This window comes from Corythoichthys intestinalis, chromosome 5 (assembly GCF_030265065.1).
Source record: "Corythoichthys intestinalis isolate RoL2023-P3 chromosome 5, ASM3026506v1, whole genome shotgun sequence".
Classification (NCBI taxonomy): Eukaryota; Metazoa; Chordata; class Actinopteri; order Syngnathiformes; family Syngnathidae; genus Corythoichthys; species Corythoichthys intestinalis.
In genome coordinates this window covers 48,481,103-48,505,888 of record NC_080399.1, presented here as the reverse complement: position 1 = coordinate 48,505,888, position 24,786 = coordinate 48,481,103, and the positions used below count along the sequence as shown (strand labels likewise).

The following is a 24,786-nucleotide window of genomic DNA, read 5'->3' as shown; positions in this document are numbered from 1 at the left end:
AGAAGTTGGAGGTCTCCTTGACTGGCTTGTTTCAAAACCAGAATCAAGAAGTCGTCAGAGAGCTCCATTTAATTCGCGCTGAAAACGAGAAACTCAAGCAGGCGGTCGAGGAGAGAAATATTCACATCAAGAAGCTGGAAATTTTGGCTGACGATCTCGACCAGTGCCGACGCGCAAATGAGCTCATCATTTCTGGATTACAACTGACGCCTGGCCCAGGGGACACAGTGGCGCAACAGGCAATTGCTAAGCTGAAAGAGTATGGAATAAACATGCAACCGCTGGACATCCGTCGCTGCCTTCTGCTCCCATCTGAGGGGAGAGGACCGGCGACGGTGCTCATGAAGCTGGCAGACCACAAGACCAAGACTGCCCTGCTTAACCAGCGCCACCACCTGAAAGGGTTGAAGATTTTTTTGAACTTAACTCGCCGAAATGCCGAAATTGCAAGAAAAGCTCGTCAACTCAAGAAAGCTGGGAAAATAGCCAACACCTGGGACTCGGATTGCAGGATCCTTGTCAAGACGCAGGATATGAAGATTAGAGCTATTACGAGTCTTGCTGGATAACTGTAAATACTACACAGCCGACCAGTATAACAACTCGTGGATGTGGACGGTAGCTGAAATTTATCAACGGCAGGAGTTACAAGAATCTTGAACACATTAAGGATTATCTACTAAAGACAACAAAGGCTCTGACTTTAATTTGCACGGATATAACATGACACAAGAGTATTGGGCATCTAAGGGGGGGGGGGGGTGTTGCAATTATGATTGACAATCTCCTGGAATGTATTACAATTGAACTCCTAATCCCCAATTATAAAAACATAATTATCTGCTGTGTCTACCAAGCTCCTGATTCAAATGTCTAGTTTACTTAATATACAGTGGGGAGAACAAGTATTTGATACACTCACAATGGGAAAACCCATTGGCAGTGTATCAAATACTTGTTCTCACAATGGGAAAACCCATTGGCAGTGTATCAAATACTTGTTCTCCCCACTGTATGGAACGAATAATAAGCATGTTTTCGTTGTGGAGACATTAATCTTGGGACAAAATACGTACAGCATGTTGTTTGATTTTCTCATTCATTCATGTCTGATGAAACTGTTACAGTGACCTTGTGTGCGCCAATTGTTGCCACCATGTACACCTCAGCAATGTATCCTTTTAAGAGACTTATAAGAAAAGCATTTTGAGTCGCTACTCACACCAGCTGTGATAACATGTCACACACATAGCCACAACAAAATGTCCCTCAACAAACAGATGCAAAAATGTCAGGTACATGACAAAGTCATAACCTTGTACGCCCTAAAATTAATCGAGCTGCTTGACTGGACGCTTAGTCACTAAACCCAGATTGTTGACTGTGTTATTCTACAGTTTTGATGTATGTTCCATGCCTGAATGTGCGTCTTTAGTTGTATGGGGAACGGGAAACTGATAAGCATATGCTTTATCTCGTCCGCCTTTGTCGTCTTCTTCGGTTTCTTCCGGCAAATCATATCACATTTTGTAAATGTCAATGATTGTCAATGATACTGATGATGATGACAATACAACTGCATAAAAAAATAAAATAAAAAAAGATAAATTTGAGTACAAGTTAAATTTTATATTAAAACCCCTCTTAATGTTTTAAATTAATTAGAGATCTAGCCAAGGCTAAATCTGAGTAGGTTTTATGTGTATTTTGCATAGCTATTTTAATTAGAAATGCCAGTTCTCTTTGCATTGAGCGATTTTCTTTTTGTGAATTTTATTCTTTTGAGAGATAGGAATTTTATTTTTGTCGTGCTTTCACTAAATGATACTGTAGCGGCTCAACTGCTCCGCCAAAATGCATGATGGGAAGTTGGGCAACCATGACTGTTACTAGTGGCTGCAAATGGTATACAGTATGTTCTGCGTTGTGTTCATTTAAGCGTGTTAAGAAAAATATCGTTTCCTGCTCCGCCCAAATGCATGATGGGAAGTTGGGCAACCATGACTGTTAGTAGTGGCTGCAAATGGTATACAGTATGTTCTGCGTTGTGTTCCATTAAACGTGTCAAGAAAAAGATTGTCTCATTTCATCCTTCCCCACGTTTTTCGCCACAATACTTATATTTGATGTGAGAGAGTTGCCAAAGCTTAAGCCAATAAAAGGCATGGTCCACAGAACACCTGTGTCCACTCGCATTTCCCTGCCTTTTCGCTCTTAATGTGCTAAAATGACGTCATTGTAAACTGTTTGAGGCATCACATGAACGGGTCATTCCGTGCATGCTTTAATTGCGTCAAATATATTAACGTGATTAATTAAAGAAATTAATTACCGCCCGTTAACACAATAAATTTGACAGCCCTCAAATAAACCAAAGTAAATGTTTTCGGAAATAAATAAAATGACATCCTATTTAAAGTTTTCAATTTTTCTGGCTAAAATCACATATTTACCTCAAACAAGATTAGACTATGTAGCACAATATATCGTTGAAAGTCGTTTGCATTCTTAAAGTGATCCTCTGATTTAAATACATGTAGGCTCTAATAAACGACAATTGTTCTCTTGTACTAAAATATGTTGTTAGAAACACATAAAATGTTAAATCAATGGCAATATTTTATAATATTTAGTCCATATTTTGACCGTTAGTTGGCAATATTTTATAATATTTAGTCCATATTTTGACCGTTAGTTGGCGCCATGGTTTGCGGGCTCGCAGTGATGACGTAATTGGTATCGTTCCGAATGTGTAGCGTGTTCAACAACTGCTTATTGCTGCCTAAACTCGCGAAGTAAAATGCCACGATGTGCTGCTTTTGGATGCAATTTCCAGTCAAATGGAAAAAAGGGGAGTGAAGTGAGTGGTCAAGGTGGAATTTTTATTTTTAGTGAATAAATGTGCATAAGTGGAAGCTTCTCCCCCTTTTTGGTCCCTGTATGCATGTATCCTACCCACCACGCGTTACAACTGGCGCCCGAACATTTTTCCTGGATCCTCAGTCAAGTAAGGGTCCCATCGCGTCTGCAATAATGGTTTTGGATCTGTCCATTTATTTTTATTCGTCGGTCCCACAGCGGCTTTTCGGATCAGTGTATTTTGTGGATTCGACGGCCTAATCACGGCTGCGATATTGCCATGGGATCGGTCTAATTCCTGGATCTTCGAGTGAGTAAAAAATGTGGATTTGGATTAGTATTGCTATCTTTTTTGTTGACTATTCTTCGTGGGAGTTTTCCCCAAATCATACTAAATAATTAAAGCACTATGGCACGCTACAGTGACGACAGTGACTCTGACGTGGACCTTACAACAATGTTGGAGTTCGTCAGGGAATGCGTGTTTGCGTACTGCTGAGCTCCCGAGTGAAGAGTGGTCAAGGTGGAAATATTATTTTTTGTGAATAAATGTGCATAAGTGGAAGCTTCTCCCCTTTCTGGTCCTTTTATACACATATCTTAGCTACCACGCGTTACAATGTGCAAGACCTGGATTACACAAGGTGTGCTCTTTGGCCTGTACTGTATGTAAAGCACACGACAGCTCTGGATGCTAACAATCTACATAATTATATTGGGAAAAACGTTTGAAAATGCAATATGCTTACCTTGAATATCTGCTAATAAAACCGGAGTTCCCGAATCCCAACAGCATGCACTTTCGCTTTTCCAACCGGAGTTCCCAACTTCCCAACAGGACTCTCTCGCATCACCAGTTTTGCCCAACTTTTGTCTTATCAGGTATTTGCTGCACGCATTTTTCCCTGAAGCTTGTCTTGTGAACGACCGACAGTGCTGTCCTGCTCTTCACTTTTCAGATCTGGTTCAAATAGGAAGGGTAGAACTGACGACATGTTGGGAAAGCTAACGAGTGACAAGCTGGAATTTCGGCATTCGGGGCCAGTGACGTCACGCACTGCGACATAACAAGAATGGCGACCTATCACTTAAAATAATTTTACAAACTTTATTAAAACAATTATTAAAACAAAAACATTAAGAGGGGTTTTAATATCAAATTATTATAACTCATACTAACATTTATGTTTTAAGAATTACTTGTCTCTAAAATAGAGGATCCCTTTAAAAGAGTCATTAAAAATTCATGAGAAATGTCACAATTACTATAATTTTGGGACTATATCCGCTACTTTGTTCCCTGCTTTGAACGTTATGTTTTATAGCCCATTAAGGTTTATTTGTAGATTTTTACAGACTATTGAGCTTCATGTCTTTTGGATTAAATATCCCACTATATAATGTGGACACGAGGCACGGTGGTTAGCATGTCCGCCTCACAGTTCTGTGACTGGGACTGTATCCTGGCTCCAGCGTCCCTGTGTGTAGTTTGCATGTTCTCCCTGTGGGGAGTGTCTCCAGCCAGGTATCTCCCACATCCCCAAAAACATGCATGATAGGCTGATTGAACACTCGAAATTGTCTGTCAATGTGAGTGTGTGCGTAAATGGTTGTTTGTCTGTATGCGCTATGCGATTGACTGACAAGCAGAAGCAGTACAGGGTGTACCCTGCCTACTGCCCGGAGTAAGCTGACTTCAGTACCCCTTCGAGCAAGGGCAGTTATCCCGAAGGGGACGGGTGGGACACGTGCACCTCCTCAACTAAGCTGCCCCCCCCAATAATTTGGGACGCAATAAGTATTTTTGGAGCTGTAGACTTCATTCAAAGTAAAATATATTCAGTTCTCATTTTGGTCACGCAATAATGTACGATTTGAATATTAGAATCTTTCTCTCACGCATCCCTTCTCTTAAAATCGTTCAGTCCACTCCACACGGTAGAAGCTAAACTCCTTACTGTCTGTCCTCTGCATATGTGCTTATAGAGCACCACTGAAGGTTCGGGTGAGAAATCCACTCACAAACACAGCGTCACGGAAGTTGTAAAACATCCCATGAACTAAAATCTCAAGGTTTAGGCTACGTCTACACTAGGACGGATAATGGCCTTAAATGTGTAATTAGTTGGGACTATACGGCATGTCGGCTACACTACTATCCCTTGTATCCGGATTAGTTGTTACACGGATAATCCAGGCGGGCAACATTACCCGCAGTCTAAGATTGACTGCTGTCTCCATACAACAATCAGATACTAAGGAAGTGACATCATGCAGTCGCCATTTTTAGTGCGGCATGACGGCATCGTAAACAATGGAGGCAGACGATCACGACGTGGCATTCCTGCTCCTATTTTCCTTTCCACACATTCCACAATAACATGCTTTAATTCAGTGCCCATTTGTGGTCCTCCCATCGCAATGCCGCGGAACTGAAAGTTTTTTTTACAAAGCTCGTCTCCCGCATTGTCTCCGATCAGTCAGCTGTGGGGCTGGCCCCTCCCAATTCAATGCCGAACGAACATGAGTATATAAAAATGTGTAGAGGAAAATTAAACCCCGAAAATTGACCTGCGTCGTACCCCCAGTCAAAGAGAAACACGATCAGTTTTTTTCAAGACATTTCTGCCTGTCAAAACTTGGCGACTGCTCGTAAGAGCCAAGCGTCCTCTCCCTTCACTCTCTCTCCCGCGTGATGCGTTCAATTGTGTTCACGAAAAAAAAAAACCAGTGATCACAAAACAGACCTCCCGACCCCTGATCTAGAAGGTGTAGTAATTTTGAAATTTCACGCCGGCGAGTAATGAGTTTCCGATTCAGAGGTAAACTGCCTGGGCGATGACGTAACATAAGAGGCTGCTCCTTTCATTGCATGCATAGTTTGCGCATATGCAGGTGTACCTTGCAGAAGCGCGGGGGCCTTAAACGGACCTTAAACTTCAGTGCGGACAGGTATAACAATATTCGGCAAAATACCTCTGGGAAAAGTATCTGTCCTAGTGTAGATGTAGCCTTAGATATAGACTTTATAATGATATTGACAGATCAGATTCCAGCTTCACTGCGCCACACCTTCAAGTAGGGGGCAATCCCACAATCCGCTTCAGTTATTCGCAGTCGGTCGCAGCGACACTTGCAGCGATCCAATGGCGGATTCAGGTTGAAAAAGTAAGAAAGCTGTACCGCATACAACAGTAAGGTTTGTCTCAGGAGTGATTTGTTCGAGGATTCAAAGTAATGGTCGTCATTTTTACGTAAAATAAATGCCAACTGCCTGTTTTTATGCTCTTTTAACAAAGAATCGAGACTGTTTTACGTTCAGATCTATAAAGAATTCGGGGATTTAAGGATTTATTAACATGAATTTTCAATGTAAAAAGCTCTTTGTTGTAAGGCTGCCGCCACATTGACTAAAAGACTAGCATCGTACTTCGACATATTTACGTAAAATAAATGCTACCTGCACGGTTTCTTTTGCTTTTAACCAAGAATCGAGACTCTTTTACGTCCATACCTATAAAGAATTCAGGGATTTAAGCATTTATTCACAAGAATTTTCACCGGAAAAGTTCTATTTACATAAGGAGGCCGCTGTATTTGCTTACTGACTAGCATCATAGTTCGCAATACTTACGTAAAATAAATACTAAATGCCTGTATTTTTCTGCTTTTAACCAAGAATCGAGACTGTTTTACGTCCATATCTATAAAGAATTCAGGGATTTAAGCATTTATTCACAAGAATTTTCACCGGAGAAGCTCTGTTTACATAGGGCGACCGCTGCATCATGGTTCGCAATATTTACGTAAAATAATTGCTAACTGCACATTTTTTTGCCTTTAACCAAGAATCGAGACTGTTTTATGCACATATCTATAAAGAATTATAGGATTTAAGCATTTATTCACAAGAATTTTTAACTAATAAAGCTCCCTGTCTGTGATTCCACTCGGTCAGCTTTGACCACACAAACAATGCAGCCCCCTATTAATTGGCCCTGCGACCCGTCAGTATATTATGAAGTCTGTGCCCTATACTATCTGCATCATTTCTCCTGCATTGTTCAAAGGTTTACTCTCCATTACTGAGTGCCGTTAAACTAAGCTGAAAGCTAATAATAGCTAAGCATAAGGTGACAGTCACAGACAAAGAGGAAGTGGAAAGGAGCTGCCTGTAATTATTTATTTCTGTCATTCTAAACGGCTAACTGTCTGGATATTGATATCAGAAATAGTTCAGATTTTAAATGACATTTTAGATTTATTTCCAGGAAGGATGTATTATATTAGGTATTATTGTTTTTTGTCTCCAGGGGAAATTAGCCTGTACAGTGGTATGAAAAAGTATCTGACCCTTTTGGAATTTCTCACATATCTGCATAAAATAACCATCAAATGTGATCTGATCTTTGTCAAATAAACACAGATGAAAAAAACAGTGTCTGCTTTAACTAAAACCACCAAAACATTTATAGCTTTTCATATTTTAATGAGGATATATTGTATCATTGCCAATTAGATTTTTTTTAGAATGAATGTCATCTTAAATCTATTCTTAGTGTGAAATCTGAAGTATGTGAGATTACCTCCGGAAATCTGAACATGGCGTGCTTTTATTTTGAAATGTTCACCGGAAGTACGTTTGCTAAGCCGCTAACTGTAACCTTTACACTCAGTATAAAAAATACAAAAACAAAGTTCACTTAGCTTTTCTTCATGCATGTAGTGTCAGTAATAGCTATTTTTTCTTTTGATCGCATCGTTTGCAAATGCTGTAATCCAGCGAGTTTTAATGTTTGAAATGTCACCTTTTAACCAACAATTTTGTCTTGTGGAGAAGACTGCCAATGTTTTATAGCAGGCTAATGTGGTTAGTACATTCTTTTTTTCCATTAGCCTCAATGTATCAATGCTAACATTTTACAATGTTTAATATAGACGTGTTTCCTTATTTTGTATGTCTGAACTTTAATTGTACGGCGTGTAGATAGCCAATAAAGATCTGTGAAAGGAACTGGAGTCTCATATGCAGTCAACACGCATGTGTGCCTAGCATGCACGCAGTATGCACGCAGCAATAAATCGCAGCCGGGAAAATTACCGCCCTCGTTTTTATTTACCGTGCGATAATTTGACCTGTTGCATATCGCGACAGGCTTAACAGTATGGCTGGTACTCGCAGCTCTCAGAGATTACCGAACGTAACATACTTATAGCTGCTCTGCAACTGGCTATTGCCTAGCATTCCTGGCATCATATTGGATAAGAGGGACCTCTGCTGTATGTGGGCGTGTGTATCCCAGCATCCTCTTCATTTGCCCCTCGTGTTCAGACAGCTTTACATGTGAGTATTAATGTTTTTTCTTTACTCTACTCTTGGGTTTGTACATCATGCACAACTCAAATTTTATGTTTATTGTGCAATAATCTAATGTAACATGCATTTGTTTCATGTTTTGATTCATTTGCATTGCATTATTTAAGATGTATGTCAGTTTTGGGGGGCTTGGAACAGATTAGGGCATTTACATGGAAATCGCATCTCTACTCACTGAATTTTCAAGTTAAGAATCTACTTTCAGAACCAATTAATTTCGTAAGTAGAGGTACCACTGTATCTTAAAAGTTGACACTTATTCCTAGTAATTACTTTTCATCAGCATTTTTGAAAATCATGAAAAAATATTTAAGATATTGCTTTGAAAGCAGCACAATTATAAAAATTCACAATTATATAGCATGAGTGCAGAAATGCTGATTTATGCCCAGTGTTGTCAGTAACGCGTTACTGTAATCTGATTACTTTTTTCAGTAACGAGCAATCTAACGCGTTAATTTTTCCAAGCCAGTGATCCGATTAAAGTTAGTTTCCCTAGTGCCTGTGCGTTACTATTTTGTTTTTGCCTCATAATGTATGTAGAATGAAGCATACTGTAGTCATGTACAAAGACCATTTCTCATCGGGGGGAAAAAAAGAACGGGTCAGGTGTATTACGATGCTGTTTGAGTCTGTCTGCCACGGCGGTCAACAACATAGCATTCTGACGAGGCAGCGAGGCTAACAGTGAAAGGCAGGATATATACCGCAAATGGATGCCTTTGCTCACTGGAAATACAGCCATTACTTCACATTTCTGTCCAGTAAAGATGACAAAAAAATCTCCGTGCGTTGCAAACTTTACGCTGGCTGAAAAAGACTGTTGGCCGCTAAAAACTACATTCAATTCAACAAGGAAGCACTTGCAATTGCGGGACAATGCGACAAAACTCCACACAAAGCCTACAGGTAAAAAGACAGCCAGCACTTCCACAGTTTGTAACCAGCCTTTATGCACATTTTATTGTCAGTGTTTGTAACCATAGGCGGAGTTTTACTTTTGTGGGGCTGGGGGCAAAGCATGTTGATGACTGAAACAAAAGTCAAAAGTTTGGACACACCTAAACATTTTTACGTTTGATATATTTTCACTACTATTGTAAATCCTCTCTGAATACATCAAAACTATGAACGAACATGTGAAATGGCAAAAAAAAGTGAAATAACTGAAAACAGGTTTTATATTCTACATTCTTCATAGTATCCACCTTTGAGGTGTCGCTAAACTTTTATATACAATACTGTATATACACATACAGTGCCTTGCAGAAGTATTCGGCCCCCTTGAATCTTGCAACCTTTCGCCACATTTCAGGCTTCAAACATAAAGATATGAAATTTAATTTTCTTGTCAAGAATCAACAACAAGTGGGACACAATCGTGAAGTGGAACAACATTTATTGGATAATTTAAACTTTTTTAACAAATAAAAAATTGAAAAGTGGGGCGTGCAATATTATTCGGCCCCTTTACTTTCAGTGCAGCAAACTCACTCCAGAAGTTAGGATCAGTGAGGATCTCTGAATGATCCAATGTTGTCCTAAATGACCGATGATGATAAATAGAATCCACCTCTGTGTAATCAAGTCTCCGTATAAATGCACCTGCTCTGTGATAGTCTCAGGGTTCTGTTTAAAGTGCAGAGAGCATTATGAAAACCAAGGAACACACCAGGCAGGTCCGAGATACTGTTGTGGAGAAGTTTAAAGCCGGATTTGGATACAAGAAGATTTCCCAAGCTTTAAACATCTCAAGGAGCACTGTGCAAGCCATCATATTGAAATGGAAGGAGCATCAGACCACTGCAAATCTACCAAGACCCGGCCGTCCTTCCAAACTTTCTTCTCAAACAAGGAGAAAACTGATCAGAGATGCAGCCAAGAGGCCCATGATCACTCTGGATGAACTGCAGAGATCTACAGCTGAGGTGGGAGAGTCTGTCCATAGGACAACAATCAGTCATACACTGCACAAATCCGGCCTTTATGGAAGAGTGGCAAGAAGAAAGCCATTTCTCAAAGATATCCATAAAAAGTCTCGTTTAAAGTTTGCCACAAGCCACCTGGGAGACACACCAAACATGTGGAAGAAGGTGCTCTGGTCAGATGAAACCAAAATGGAACTTTTTGGCCACAATGCAAAACGATATGTTAGGCGTAAAAGCAACACAGCTCATCACCCTGAACACACCATCCCCACTGTCAAACATGGTGGTGGCAGCATCATGGTTTGGGCCTACTTTTCTTCAGCAGGGACAGGGAAGATGGTTAAAATTGACGGGAAGATGGATGCAGCCAAATACAGGAACATTCTGGAAGAAAACCTGTTGGTATCTGCACAAGACCTGAGACTGGGACGGAGATTTATCTTCCAACAGGACAATGATCCAAAACATAAAGCCAAATCTACAATGGAATGGTTCAAAAATAAACGTATCCAGATGTTAGAATGGCCAAGTCAAAGTCCAGACCTGAATCCAATCGAGAATCTGTGGAAAGAGCTGAAGACTGCTGTTCACAAACACTCTCCATCCAACCTCACCGAGCTCGAGCTGTTTTGAAAAGATGAATGGGCAAGAATGTCAGTCTCTCGATGTGCAAAACTGATAGAAACATACCCCAAGCGACTTGCAGCTGTAATTGGAGCAAAAGGTGGCGCTACAAAGTATTAACACAAGGGGGCCGAATAATATTGCACGCCCCACTTTTCATTTTTTTATTTGTTAAAAAAGTTTAAATTATCCAATAAATTTTGTTCCACTTCACGATTGTGTCCCACTTGTTGTTGATTCTTGACAAAAAATTAAAATTTTATATCTTTATGTTTGAAGCCTGAAATGTGGCGAAAGGTTGCAAGGTTCAAGGGGGCCGAATACTTTTGCAAGGCACTGTATATATAAAACTGTTCATGCTCAGTTGTTGTTGGTTGCGTTTGAAAGCTTAGGTTTACAGAAATTCTAAATACCCATCTTGCCTCCACAGGTGCTAGCACTAGCGTAGCAAAGCAAAAGCTAGTGTCTTAGGTGCTAGTCACATGATCTGCTCGAAAAATGATTTTGACCCATTATGAAATACGTTGTAGGATTCTTGTTTATTTCATTGATTTTTTCTGTTTTATTGCTTTACAACTTTTATAGACGACATTTTAACAGCTAGGTCTTTATTTTAAAGGGGAAGTTTAGAATTTTTGACATTAGGCTTTATCTTGGAGTTAGCCGGGGTTTATTTAGACGTAGTTTCAGGGCTCCGGGGTGGCTAAGCTAGCGCGAGTCAATGGTGGTTGAAATCAACTCCATCGACTAATTAAACCCCCGCTAACTCAAAGATGAAGCCTTATGTGAAAATTCAATTACATCCGATGACATTTTTTTGTTGTCATTTTTATGTTGAGGCAGCAAAAGGAGAAAAATTGGCAAAAAGTACACAGTTACTTTGATAATAAAGTAATCGGTAAAGTAACGGTTACTTTTTTGAGGTGTAATCAGTATTTAAATTACTTTTTTAAATAATCTGTGACAACACTGTTTATGCCCCTTTCCCACTGAAACTAGTGGGTCAACGCGCGTTTTTTCCAAGCCGATGCCACCCACTAGCAATTGGCATTTGGCACCTTTCCCATTGACAAAAAAAAAAGCCATGTCTTTTTTTTTTTCCCACCCGTCTAACCCTCCACCCCTCCTCAGCCGTGCGTAAGGTTACGTGACGTCACCACGCTAAGATGCGCGTCAACAAGTGCGACCGAATTCATTCATTTCAAGGAAGTAAACAATGCAGAGCAACATGGAAACCTCCTTTCCGTTTGTTCTCTGTTTTTATGCTTTTTACTGCCCTCAAAATGATCTGCCTTGGCGTCCGGTCGTAGCCTCGAGCTTTAATTTACCAGCAATATTTTTATAAATTGCTGTGTCTTGCACGGTCCCAGACATCTGTCGCTGAATCTCCTCTTCTCCACAGATGGAAAGGAGCTGGCAGGTCTCATCATCTTTCCAATGCTGGGACATGTTGTTCAATGTGGTGTGCTACTGGCTCCTTCTTCTTCTACTAGCTTTGTTGTGAGCATCGACGTAACTACGGTTGTGGGGCGTGCTAAATGGGTGGCGACTGGCACGTTATGACGCATCACGTAAGAGCCTACGTCACCACGTAGATTAGGGTGTTGACTGTTGACCCGGGGTTTTGCTTTCACACTGCATGACGATCAGAGCCGAGGTGATTTTAACGCGGGTTGCTTGGCGGGTTGATTGACACGGGTCGAGGCGGGTCGCTGCACCTTTCCCACTGCCACCAAAAGCCGATTGTTAGTGGGTTGACATGGGTTTTTTGGCCAGTGGGAAAGGGGTATTAGAGTTAAGTTTCAAGTAAATGTAGCAGTGGGAAGAGAAAAGTTATTGTGATACACCCCACCAAAAAAATAAAAAATAAAATAAGTAAACAAAACCCAACAACCTTCAATCCGATAGATAGTTGTTAGGAAACTACCAGCCGTTACGATGTGGCGCACTGCCAAACACAGAAAACACATTCAAGCAGATGTCAGAGTTGCTGCGATTCAACAAGCATGCATTGAATTTCCATCTCCTTTGGGGACTCTGCATCACACATTCTAGGTTTGTTTCATCTCATGTGTGAAATTTAGAGTGGTGGAAAAAAAGCCAAAGTGACCAGGGTGCAGTGTGTTTCATTGTACTGTACCTGGGAAACAAGAGAGTAGAGCGCGTGCCCAGTGGACTGACGAGATGAATGGCCAGCTTGCCTCTCTGGTTGTGGAGGAGTGTGAGACGAGCCTGAACGTGCTCCAGAGAACTGACATAGTCAGGCCGTCCCCAGCAGGCATCCACACTCTTACTGAACACCAGCCTGCTCCCAATATCTCTAGGGAATTGACAAGACAGCTTAATGGTGCGTGTGTCCACAAAGAATCCTGCCACTCCTGAGGGCCAGTATGCTGAATGATGTGTTCACCACTCACCTTGGTTCTGTGAGCATGGTTTGAACACACTGGTGTTGTGGCCCCATTCTGGTCCAGTTTTGCGCCAACGCCACCATTTCTCCGGCATCCAGGATCCCGTATCCGTATGAGTGACTCACTGTGGAAGGAAACCATTGCTGACATTACTTTTTCAGAACTTTTTCCTGGCAATTGCTAGGATATTGACCTTAGAATAAACTTTGTGGTGGTTTGTTGAGCCCATAAACAAGAGAAAATGTCAAGCATATAGATTTGCTTTAGTGACATTTTATACGTAGATGCTGAACCTTTGTTGTTTTCGTCTCTCTTGGGTAGAAGGGAATTTTGTTTGTGAAGGCTGTTAATGTATCCACCTTATGTTTTGTTATTTGTTCATCTATGGAAGACGATACAGTTACCCATGGCTACAGTAAATGTTGCTTTATCTTAGGCACATCTCTCTATATTTGCAAAAATGAATGAATAAATAAATGAATTAAAAAGAAAAAGACAAACCCCATCTAAGTCCATGGATTTTGCTGCTCTTGACTACAGAATAACTGATTTCTCAGTCTGTCATCATCCATGGCATACACAGATATGCAGTGGTTAGAAGTCTTTTTCAAACTCTCCCGTTTCATTGCAAAATTATTCTGCTAAAAAAAAAGTAAAAGAGTAAAAGATAAATCATTATTAAATAATTTTTTCTCAACTATCCGTTTAATTACTGTGATCCGAACAAAATGGAATCTTTCCAAAAGGGAGGAATTAAAAAAAAACAATTAAGTATGTACGGTGATTAATTTTGCTTTTCACAAATGTTTATAAATTTGAACAGTTTATTTCTCATTAATTTGGGATTTTGTTTTTTTTTTTTTGGCATGATTAAGTTTGGTCTGAGTTCTATTGTATTGTAAAATAACAAAGCTGGCATTTAAACTATGTTGATTATTACATGTACATTTGTATACAAATAAATCACAGAAATCACTACTATAATTGGCTTGATTTCAAAAATATAAACTAGGCAAAAGGGGGCTAGGTCTAACTCTCCCAATCTCAGCCGGCTTCTTCTCACAACCACTGCTGAGAAAACAATGGAATTCCTGTCTATTTTCATTTTATTTCCCTGACATATTGGCACAATACAAAAATACAGTATGTGTTAGCAACTTCAATAAAATACATGCAATGAAAAATTATATGAATTCTACATAGCATGTAGGTTGTCACTTTTATGAAGTCAAGTTACTACTTCATAGCTGTGTCTTATACATTAAAGGACAGATGCCAAATTTCGGTGTAGTTTGACGAATTTAAATGTTGGACGAGTTGGTTGAAACGACTATGTCATTCGTAACGAACGTATACCTGATAGAAAAATTTGCGTTTTAGTTTTTTACAGAGGTGAAAGTGGGCCGTAGTGGAACGCCATTCCGGCAAGAAGGTCGACGCCGGAACGGGGCTGAACGTTGCTTTGATCCCGAAAATATGACGGCAACTGTCAAAACCCCATGTTAAAAACAACCTGCTTGGCTGCCACACAGGCATCTCCAAGAGGAAAACAATCTACTAACGTCAGATTTACATACACAAATGTTAACAACAGGCATAATAAAGTGCTCGTGTGGTGTCATCCGTTTCCACTGATATTTATTATTTATTTATTCCACGGACAGCATGGAGTTCTCCCAGTGTGTGACTGATGTGTGTGTCGATATGTGCATGTGCTCAGCTAACCACGCTCCCTGCCTGGGACTCCAGCTGCCGGTTCAATTGGCTGACATACTGACCTGACATGTGATTTGCATGGATAGTTAGCTCTGATTGGTTCAAATGCACATGTTTTCTGGGACAAAAAAAAAAAAAAAAAAGAACAAGCTTTTTGAATTAATGTGATTAAAAAAGGGCAATGCAACAGAAAATTATTCTATTTCCTCTGATTGGGAGCTTCAGAATATCTTGTTAACCCAATAATGCCTGACCACAGAAATAATGAACAGAAAATAGATTTTTTTCCCCAATTTTAAAACTTTATGTGGTCCTTAAACGTAATAAGAAAAAGACATTTTAAAAAAAATTAGTTTGTATATATATGTCCTCTAATTTGGATCATAAATGATACATTAAGCATTACATGCAGTTCTCGTGGTAAAGCAAATATAACTAAAGTAAGATTGAGCACAATAACGTTTTGAACATTTTTTTTTACTGCAATGAGGTCCAGAAATGCTTGTCTTAAATGTGATACATTTGGCAGAATAGTTTATGTACACTTTGGACTCATTTTTGTTCATTTACCTATGTTGGGCTACTTATTTCCTTATAATATTAAAAAGTCAATGTTTATGTTATGTTCAAAATATATTCCATTTCAATGTGCATGGAATTAAAAAACAAAAACAAAAACAAAAAAAAAAAACAAAAAAAAAAACCTGGTGACCTTTTTGTCAGGGAGTTCCGGCAAGAAATTCTAGCCACTTTCACCCCTGTTTTTTTAGCACTCCGTCAATAATGCCTTGCCAAACCCGTAAGTGTGAGGTCATTTACAAAAGGCAGCAGAAGACATGGTGGACTTTATCTATAGCAGCACCAGCGATAGTGATATTTCCAGCAAAAGTACCTGTTCGGGATCGCTTTTTCTTGACGTTAGCGATGACGAGGACTCCCAGGAAGGATGTTCTACAATTAATCCTTAAATGTTTGAACCTGCCGACGACTTAAGGCCGAGTTATGCTTCCGCGTCAGACCTGCGCCGTCAAGGAAGACCCGATTTATGACCCCTCATCGTAGCCTAACGTGCTCCTACAGAATTTTCTGACTTTGCTTCACGTCGACGCATATGACGCAGCGGAAATATACTGTGATTTGTCCGCTCATACTGTTGTTTCTGGTTCAGCGCGAAATCACCGCCATTGTCAAACATGATTTTGCTATACGCCAAGCCGACGAGAGCAACGAAGAGCAAGTACGACAACTTTTACAATGTCTCGTCAAGACATTATGAAGATTGCTAAATGGCAAGCAATTCGTGGGAGGAGATTGCTGAAAATACGGGGCAGGAGGTCAGCCAGTGATTGAATAAAAAAATGGAAGAACCATCAAGACAAGTACTAGTATGTGTGTGTTCTGAATTGAATGGCCACACGGATTGGTGACCCAGTCGGCCACAAACTGCCAGATTTTTATCACTTTACATTGTATTTTTGGTTGGTGCACTTCATCATTTGTTGTGTACCTATGTTTGCTGTCAGTCTCTGACTTATTTACGTGTCACACTTGAAGTATATGAAGAATAAAGCACAGGTTTGGTGTCAAAAGAGTTGATGTTTAATTTTCAACAACAGACAGTTCACACTCGATACATCATCACTGATTGAGAGTGCCTCGGTGCTTTTATGATAACGTTAACATCAAGGCTTCCAATGTAGTTTGGGAAGTTCCATAGCCGCCAGAAATCTGCTATGGCTTCCCACTGGCTGGTTGTAGGACACGGCAAACAAATCCGGCTGGAGGGCTTTGCAGACCTGGGACAAAACGCCGGACACAGTGCTTGACGCCAGTTTGAAGATAGCAACCACAGCTTGCTGGTTTCCACCCGAGGCTAAAACTCTCTGTGCGGCATCAAAAGTCGGGACAGACCGCCTCGAAACAGTCTTTTGCGTCACCTACGCCTCAACATTTGTATGATCAACATTAATTCAATGTTGATGAGCTGAAGATTCAGATTCAAGGGTTCCATCTTGAATTGTTTATTTATTTCTTCTCCGTTAAGCTAGAGGAAGTCGACAAGCGTGCCCCAAAACCGTATAAACACAACGCCACACCCCTCTAGTGGCTTGGCGGTGAATTTCAGAGCAAACTCACCGCAGAACTATCGAATGCTCATTAACGCCGTAGTCACTTCACAGTCACCGCATCGCGGGAGCATAACTCAGGCTTTACTCAGCGCAGCAGACGATGGTGATGACGTTGACTGGCGGCTCGACACTTCACGAAAGGAAGAGGGGTAAGCCTATATCTAGCATCGTGATTTCTCTCTGAACCTTTCTTACCCCAGTCATTCTGTTATATAGTTATCAGTAATTGCAAAAACAGATGAGTAGTTATATAGATCTAGTAATAAATGTATCAAATTCACATGAATAGACGACCTGTCAGCTGTCCTATCTACTTTTGACAGGCCAGCAACAACTACAATATCAAAAAACAGGTATTTCAAAAAAACAGGCAGTAGGATTATCCCACTTTGATCAACTTAATTACATCATATTTTAGAATTAGAAAAGCCAGTAAGGGTCTACTTATGTGCTTTTAAACACCAAGGTTGTATTTTCCTAGGGTTTCAAAGTTGCTGCCGTCGCTAAAACGTTGAAAACAAACCCGCGATCGAGGAGCCGGGGAAAAGTTCTTCTGCTTGACTCTCAAAAAAGAGACCTCCAAATCCTTGCAGAAGAAGGTTTTTAGGGCCATTGATAGAGTCTCGAGCCTTCATGTGTGCAATTCATCGCTATACAATGGGGCCAATAAGTATTTAGTCAACCGCCAATTGTGCAAATTCTCCTACTTAAAAAGATTAGAGAGGCCTGTAATTGTCAACATGGGTAAACCTCAACCATGAGAGACAGAATGTGGAAAAAAACCCAGAAAATCAAATTGTTTGATTTTTAAATAATTTATGTCCAAATTGCAGTGGAAAATAAGTTTTTGGTCACTTACAAACAAGCAAGATTTCTAGCTGTCAAAGAGGTCTAAATTCTTCTAACGAGGTCCCGTTACCTGTAATAATGGCACCTGTTTTAACTCATTATCGTATAAAAGACACCTGTCCACAACCTCAGTCAATCACACTCCAAACTCCACTATGGCCAAGACCACAGGGCTGTCGAAGGACACCAGAGACAAAATTGTAGACCTGCACCAGGCAGGGAAGACTGAATCTGCAATAGATAAAACGCTTGGTGTAAAGAAATAAACTGTGGGAGCAATAATTAGAAAATGGAAGACATACAAGACCACTGATAATCTCCCTCGATCTGGGGCTCCATGCAAGATCTCACCCCGTGGCGTCAAAATGATAACAAGAACGGTGAGAAAAAATCTAAGAACCACACGGGAGGACCTCGTGAATGACCAACAGAGAGCTGGGACCACAGTAACAAAGGCTACTATCAGCAACACAATGCGCCGCCAGGGACTCAAACCCTGCACTGCCAGACGTGACCCCCCGCTGAAGCCAGTACACATCCAGGCCCGTCTGCGGTTCGCTAGAGAGCATTTGGATGATCCAGAATGTGTTATGGTCAGATGAAACCAAAATAGAACTATTTGGCAGAAACACAGGTTTTCATGCTTGGAGGAGAAAGAATACCGAATTGCATCCGAAGAACACCATACCCAAAGTGAAGCATTGGGTTCGAAACATCATGCTTTGGGGCTGTTTTTCTGCAAAAGGACCAGGACGACTGATCTGTGTAAAGGAAAGAATGAATGGGGCCATGTAACGAGAGATTTTGAGTGAAAATCTCCTTCCATCAGCAAGGGCATTGAAGATGAGACGTGGCTGAGTCTTTCAGCATGACAATCATCCCAAACACACAGCCAGGGCAACAAAGGAGCGGCTTCGTAAGAAGCATTTCAAGGTCCTGGAGTGGCATAGCCAGTCTCCAGATCTCAACCCCATAGAAAATCTATGGAGGGAGTTGAAAGTCCGTGTTGCCCAACGACAGCCCCAAAACATCACTGCTCTAGAGGAGATCTGCATGGAGGAATGGGCCAAAATACCAGCAATAGTGTGTGAAAAGCTTGTGAAGAGTTACAGAAGACGTTTGGCCTCCGTTATTGCCAACAAAGCGTACATAACAAAGTATTGAGATGAACTTTTGGTATTGACCAAATACTTATTTTCCACCATAATTTGCAAATACTTTAAAAATCAAACAATGTGATTCTCTGTTTTTTTTTTCTCCATATTCTGTATCTCATGGTTGAGGTTTACCCATGTTGACAATTACAGGCCTCTCTAATATTTTCAAGTGGGAGAACTTGCACAATTAGTGGTTGACTAAATACTTATTTGCCCCACTGTATATTGAAATGATGACTCTCGCAATTAAAACTTCCGTATTGGAGTGCTGGCCAGGTCTTCTGCAAATTATGACATCAGGTAGCGGCCGGCAGCGAGGTGTGTCCCTTATGCTAAGATGTTGCTATTTCAGTAACTCAAAAACTATGTGTCCAATTCTTTTTTTTCTTGTAATATGTGTTTTGAAAAAGTGAATGATGCGTTAATACAATTTAACAGAGTAAAATGCTCAATTGAATCTTCATCTGCCCTTTAATTAAGGCCGACACACAGAGCCATATACTGTATGTCGAATATTTTATTGATTTTTTTTAAAACAGCAGAGGATGCCATCATAATACTTCATTATTCAAACTATGCAATCCGAACTACCTCTGCGTCCAACACCGTTGGTCTTCCAGTCTCCTGCGCTGAGATGTTTCGGCCGGGCTGTTCTCACCACCAGGTGCTGCATGTCCCTCCAGGTCAGGTTCGTACTGCCAAGATGTGAGAAAGAGACTACTTAATCTTTGTGCCGCCCAACAGTAAAAAGAGTAATTTGGCTCCCCTCATATATTATGGGCTGTCTGGCTTCACCGACCTCTGGCTACAATGGGATGTATCCCGTGTTGGAATACAATTCAGCACTTAATAACGGAAAGGCAGACCATTTTTAGAACACTATATCAAAGTAAAGACGAAACCCTGAGGAGAATCTCAGTTAACCATGACAACTATCCTGTTTCACATTACGGTTTTAACAATGGTGTAAAACACTGGTATTAAAGCTCAGTGAACACAGTAAAATAGTTGATACAATACCAAGGAGGAACGTGTCTAGACTTCTTTGTAATGATGCTCACTGGTCACAAAAGGTAGCTTTTAAACTGAAGACACCATATTTAATGATCAGGAAACAAATTTGAATGAAAAAGGCACAACACAAAAGGCAACGTGACTTACTTTAAAGCTAATAACTCTCATAAATGCTGTAGAATTGGAGAGTGGCACATCTCGTGATTTTACAAGGACATGATTCCTCATCTTTTCAATGTCACCTCAGCATATACTGCATGGGCGGATGATGGAGTAATGGAACAGCAGAAAGTCAAAACACTTCCTCTTGAATGAATCCATCTGTCATGTAGGGCAAATTTATAGATGTGATTACGGCTTGATAAACTCCAGCACTGTCACAGATGACAGTCTGTAGTCCCCGCCAGGCGATGAGCGTTTGAAAAATGTCTTCTTGTAACACACTGACACATACAAATGACAAACAAGGCCTTTGAACTCAGCACCCACACACATTTACAGCGAGGAAAACATGCTCAATGTAATCTGTGATGAGGCCTACCCCCAAGGTCAGACATACATTACTTTCATGTTTATATAATTATTCGTTTGCTCGACCAAAAATATATTTTACTTAGAACAAGATCTGCAGGTTGCAGAGAAAGCTGTCATATGTCAGATGTTTTTTGACAGAGCTCTTTATTGCAAATTTACAAATCTAATACTGTATTTATTGGATGAGGAAGCTTTTTCATTGCTATTTGGACAATTACAACAGCAGTTTTTTTCACCATGGCAAAAAAAGCTCGAAGTATTTTAGCAGACAGTCAATTCTCTCCATACAGTGGTATGAAAAAGTATCTGAACCTTTGGGAATTTCTCACATTGCTACATAAAATCCCCATCAAATGTGATCTGATTTTTGTCAAAATCACACGGATAAAAAAAGTGTCTGCTTTAACAAAAACCACCCAAACATTTATAGGTTTTCATTATTTAATGAGGATAGCATGCAAACAATGACAGAAGGGGGAAAATAAATAAGTGAAGGAGACTCAAAGAGGAATTGAAACCAGTTTCCAAGAAACCAAGTTGTGTGTGCCCAATCATAATGTTTAAAGCTGCCCTGCCCACTATAATGGAGAGAGTTTGGAACTGTTGCTTCTCTCCCAAGGAGTGGCTGTCCACCAAAGATAACCCCAAGAGTTCAGCGCAGAATACTCAGAGAGGTAAAAAAGAACCCTAGAGTATCTGCTAAAGACTTACAGAAATCACTGGCGCAGTCCAGTAACTCCTTGCACACATGAACTATATGTAAAACTATGGCCGAGAATGGTGTTCATGGGAGGACTCCACCGAGGAAGCCACTGCTGTCTAAAAAAAACATTGTTGCTCGTTTAGTGTTTGCAAAAAGGCCTTTGAAACTACACAGGAGTTTTGGCAAAATATTTTGTGGACTGATGAAACACATAACGTCATGTGTGGAGGAAAAATGGGACAGCTCACCAACATCAACACCTCATCCCCACTGTGAAGCATGGTGGAGGGAGCATCATGATTTGGGGCTGTTTTGCTGCCTCAGTGCCTTGGAAACTTGCAATCATTAATGGAAGAATGAATTCAAAAGTTCATCAGGATGATTTGCAGGAAAACCTGAGGTCGTCTGTTAGACAGTTGAAGCTAAAAGGAGGATGGATGCTGCAACAAGACAATGATCCAATACACAGACTGGTTTTAGAAGAACAAAATACATGTTCTGGAGTCGCCCGGTCAAAGTCCAGACTTGAACCCCATTGAGATGCTGTGGCATGACCTAAAGACAGCGATTCATGCCAGACATCCCAGGAAACTGATTGAACTACAGCAGTTTTGTAGAGAAGGATGGGCCAAGATTAGTCCTGATCGATGTGCCATACTGATCTGCAGCTACAGGAAGCGTCTGGTTGAAGTTATTGCTGGCAAATGTAATGGTGATGTGATGATTCACTTATTTTTCCCCCTTCTGTCATTGTTTGCATCCTATCCTCATTACAATATGAAAACCTATAAATGTTTGGGTGGTTTTAGTTAACACAGACACTGTATTTTCATCTGTGTGATTCTGACAAAGATCAGATCACATCTGATGGTGATTTTATGCAGAAATGTGAGAAATTCCAAAAGGTTCAGATACTTTTTCATACCACTGTACCAACATTGCTGTGTAATTCTGCAATATACCAGCCCTGGGTTTCATCTTAATTCCTGCCAGATAATTATTAGAATGGGAATTACAAGATTTATGAAGCTCGCTAAACTTAATATGCATAAGGCAGGACAAAAGACAAGCACATAATGAAACACATTAGAACGGATGACAGTAATTAGGAAACATGCATGAGAAAATAATGAGAGGTAATCTCTAGTTTAACATGTCACTATCAGCTGTAGGATATTTCTGATGTCTGTATGGGATAAAGTCACTCATTTGTCTGGCTAATTAAATGATGATAAAAAGATCCTTTTGCTGGGGGAAGAACTGGGCTGGGATTTAGGCAGACTAGTGCGTACATGCATATTCACATTTACCTCTGAGCTGTAGTGCTGCATATAAATAAGATTAAACTACATTAAATTGGCTAGAGGGCTGGTTGCATGGTTGTAAAAGAAGAATGATTCAACTCACTTGGCCTCTAGCGCCAAAGCAATGATTCCAGCAGCTAGTGGTGCGGAAGCCGACGTTCCTGTGTGAGAATCAGTGCACTTTTGCCTGAGGTCTGTTGTCACCTGAGGGACAGATGTGGAAGTGGAGAGACACATTTAATTTTACACAGCGAGTAGCTCACTTTAGTGTTGATGAAAATTCACCGTGAAAGATGTTGAGTGTTAGACAGTCGAGGGCCAGGGGAACAAAGGAAAGCATTTAAAGAGCGAAGAATCACAGCAAAGAAAATGGAAGTGCATGTTTGTTCAGGAAGCAAGAGTCTCATTGTGCTTTAGAGACAGTGAAGGCCATTTTGAATTTGTTGTGATTTGAACTGATTTAGCTTCTTTGCATTTTTAAAACATTGTACAAGTCAGATCGTGGTGAGGTTTGACATGTCGTGACATGAGTTTCAGTTTTTTTTAAGGTGTTACCCTCCTCCTTTCAGGGCACTTGCCCGTCCTCATGTCCTCCCTGATCACCAATTGGTTCCACCTGTTTCCCATTGCCTTCTGCATATAAATAGTTAGTTTCCTTTGTTTTGTGCCAGAATGTCATCTTCCGATAATGCTCACTTGAGCCAGCATTCGTCCACAGCCAGATTTCCTTTCTAAGTGAATCTGCTCCTGAAGCATTTTATAAGCCATTTGAGCTTGTTTGTTACTTTGTGTTTTTGATCGCGTTTTTGTCCTCCTCGCTGGAGTAATTTTTTTGTTTAAAGATCCTGCCTTGTTTGTTTTTATCCTGAGTGAGGACTTGGAAAATAAAGACCTTTTGTTTGCCAAAAAAACTCTGCATCCGAGTCCCCTGCTTGAATGCAGTCCAGTGTTGTTTTCGTCAACGATGACGATAACGAACATATTGCGTCATTGTTTACGAACAATTTTTTTCATGACGATGATGTGACGATGACAAGGTAAAAACGTGTCTTGGAGGACTAAAACGAAACGGGATAAAAATTCGGCATAGTTTCCGTCATAAATTCACAATGTGTGACATTTCTTATCGCACGTGTAGTTAGCACGCATCGTAGCAATGTTTGGTCGTCTCACTCATGTGACATTCTGCTCCCTCCCACCACACACACATATGCTTACTCACCGGTGTCCTCTCCAGGCTTCAGCTTGCCTTTTGTGAAACACATGTTATGTGCTGCTTGTTTTCTTTTTCTTTTATCTTGGCTCGATATGCCATGTTGCTTTAGGTTGTAATGGTCTGTGCTGAGTGATCATCACATACTAAATGTAACTTGTAGCGTTAGCATAGCGTTCAAGTTAGCATTAACATGATGAGTGTCATCTTAAACTCTTGGAAAATCTTTTACATACAGTTTGTGGCGTCCAGGTGAGTTTAATTAATTGAAAATAATGTACTGTTTTCCTGCTGAGTGTGTATTGTCATCGCAAAGATGTTAATGTCCTTGTAGATACTACAATTATGTGCTCATCGGTCAATGTTCATTCGAAATTATTGGAAACCTTGATTTATTTATTCATTGAACAAACATTTTTGTTTTACAGACGAAAACATTTTAAGTAATTGTCAACTAAAACTAGACGAAATCGAACACATTTTGAAATGACTAAAATATGACTCAGGGCTGAATTATGCTTCTGCGTTATGGTGACGGTGGCGCGACGGGGTAGACCCTACGTCGTCATTGAGCATTCCAAGTTCTGAGTTAAGGGAACGCATTGCTCTGTAAAAAGCCATTAGAGGGGTTTTGTCTTTGTACGGTTTGGGGGGGCCACTGGTCAAATTCCTATAATTTTCCTCCGTCCATAGACCGCAATGGCAATGGAGATGGAACGTGCATTGCAGCTGCAGCTAATCAATTTTGAACAAATGTTGTAAATGCAAATGATGAAGCAAAGGTGACACAGAAGATGTTTGCGAATGTTTGAAAACGGCAGTGTTGTAGTGCTGAACCGGAAACAACGTTCTGAGTGGAACAATTACAGTCCTTTGACTATCACATCACGACACGTGGACATGAATTATAGTCAGGATTTTGTGGAGGCGCACATCAGGCTACCGCGTAGGGTCATAAATCAGATCTG

General features: G+C 40.5%; 1 protein-coding gene across 3 annotated transcripts in view; it reads right to left on the bottom strand.

Annotated features, from left to right (window-relative positions):
• furinb (furin (paired basic amino acid cleaving enzyme) b) overlaps nucleotides 1–24,786 on the bottom strand; it is a 176,674-nt gene that overhangs the window by 20,424 nt on the left and 131,464 nt on the right. For all 3 annotated transcript variants that reach the window (XM_057835926.1, XM_057835927.1, XM_057835925.1), the window contains 4 exons: nucleotides 22,709–22,809; nucleotides 19,642–19,745; nucleotides 13,206–13,323; nucleotides 12,929–13,108 (listed from right to left, as the gene is read on the bottom strand). In XM_057835926.1, the coding sequence (XP_057691909.1) occupies nucleotides 12,929–13,108; nucleotides 13,206–13,323; nucleotides 19,642–19,745; nucleotides 22,709–22,809 (503 nt within the window). The remainder of the gene's footprint in view (nucleotides 1–12,928; nucleotides 13,109–13,205; nucleotides 13,324–19,641; nucleotides 19,746–22,708; nucleotides 22,810–24,786) is intronic.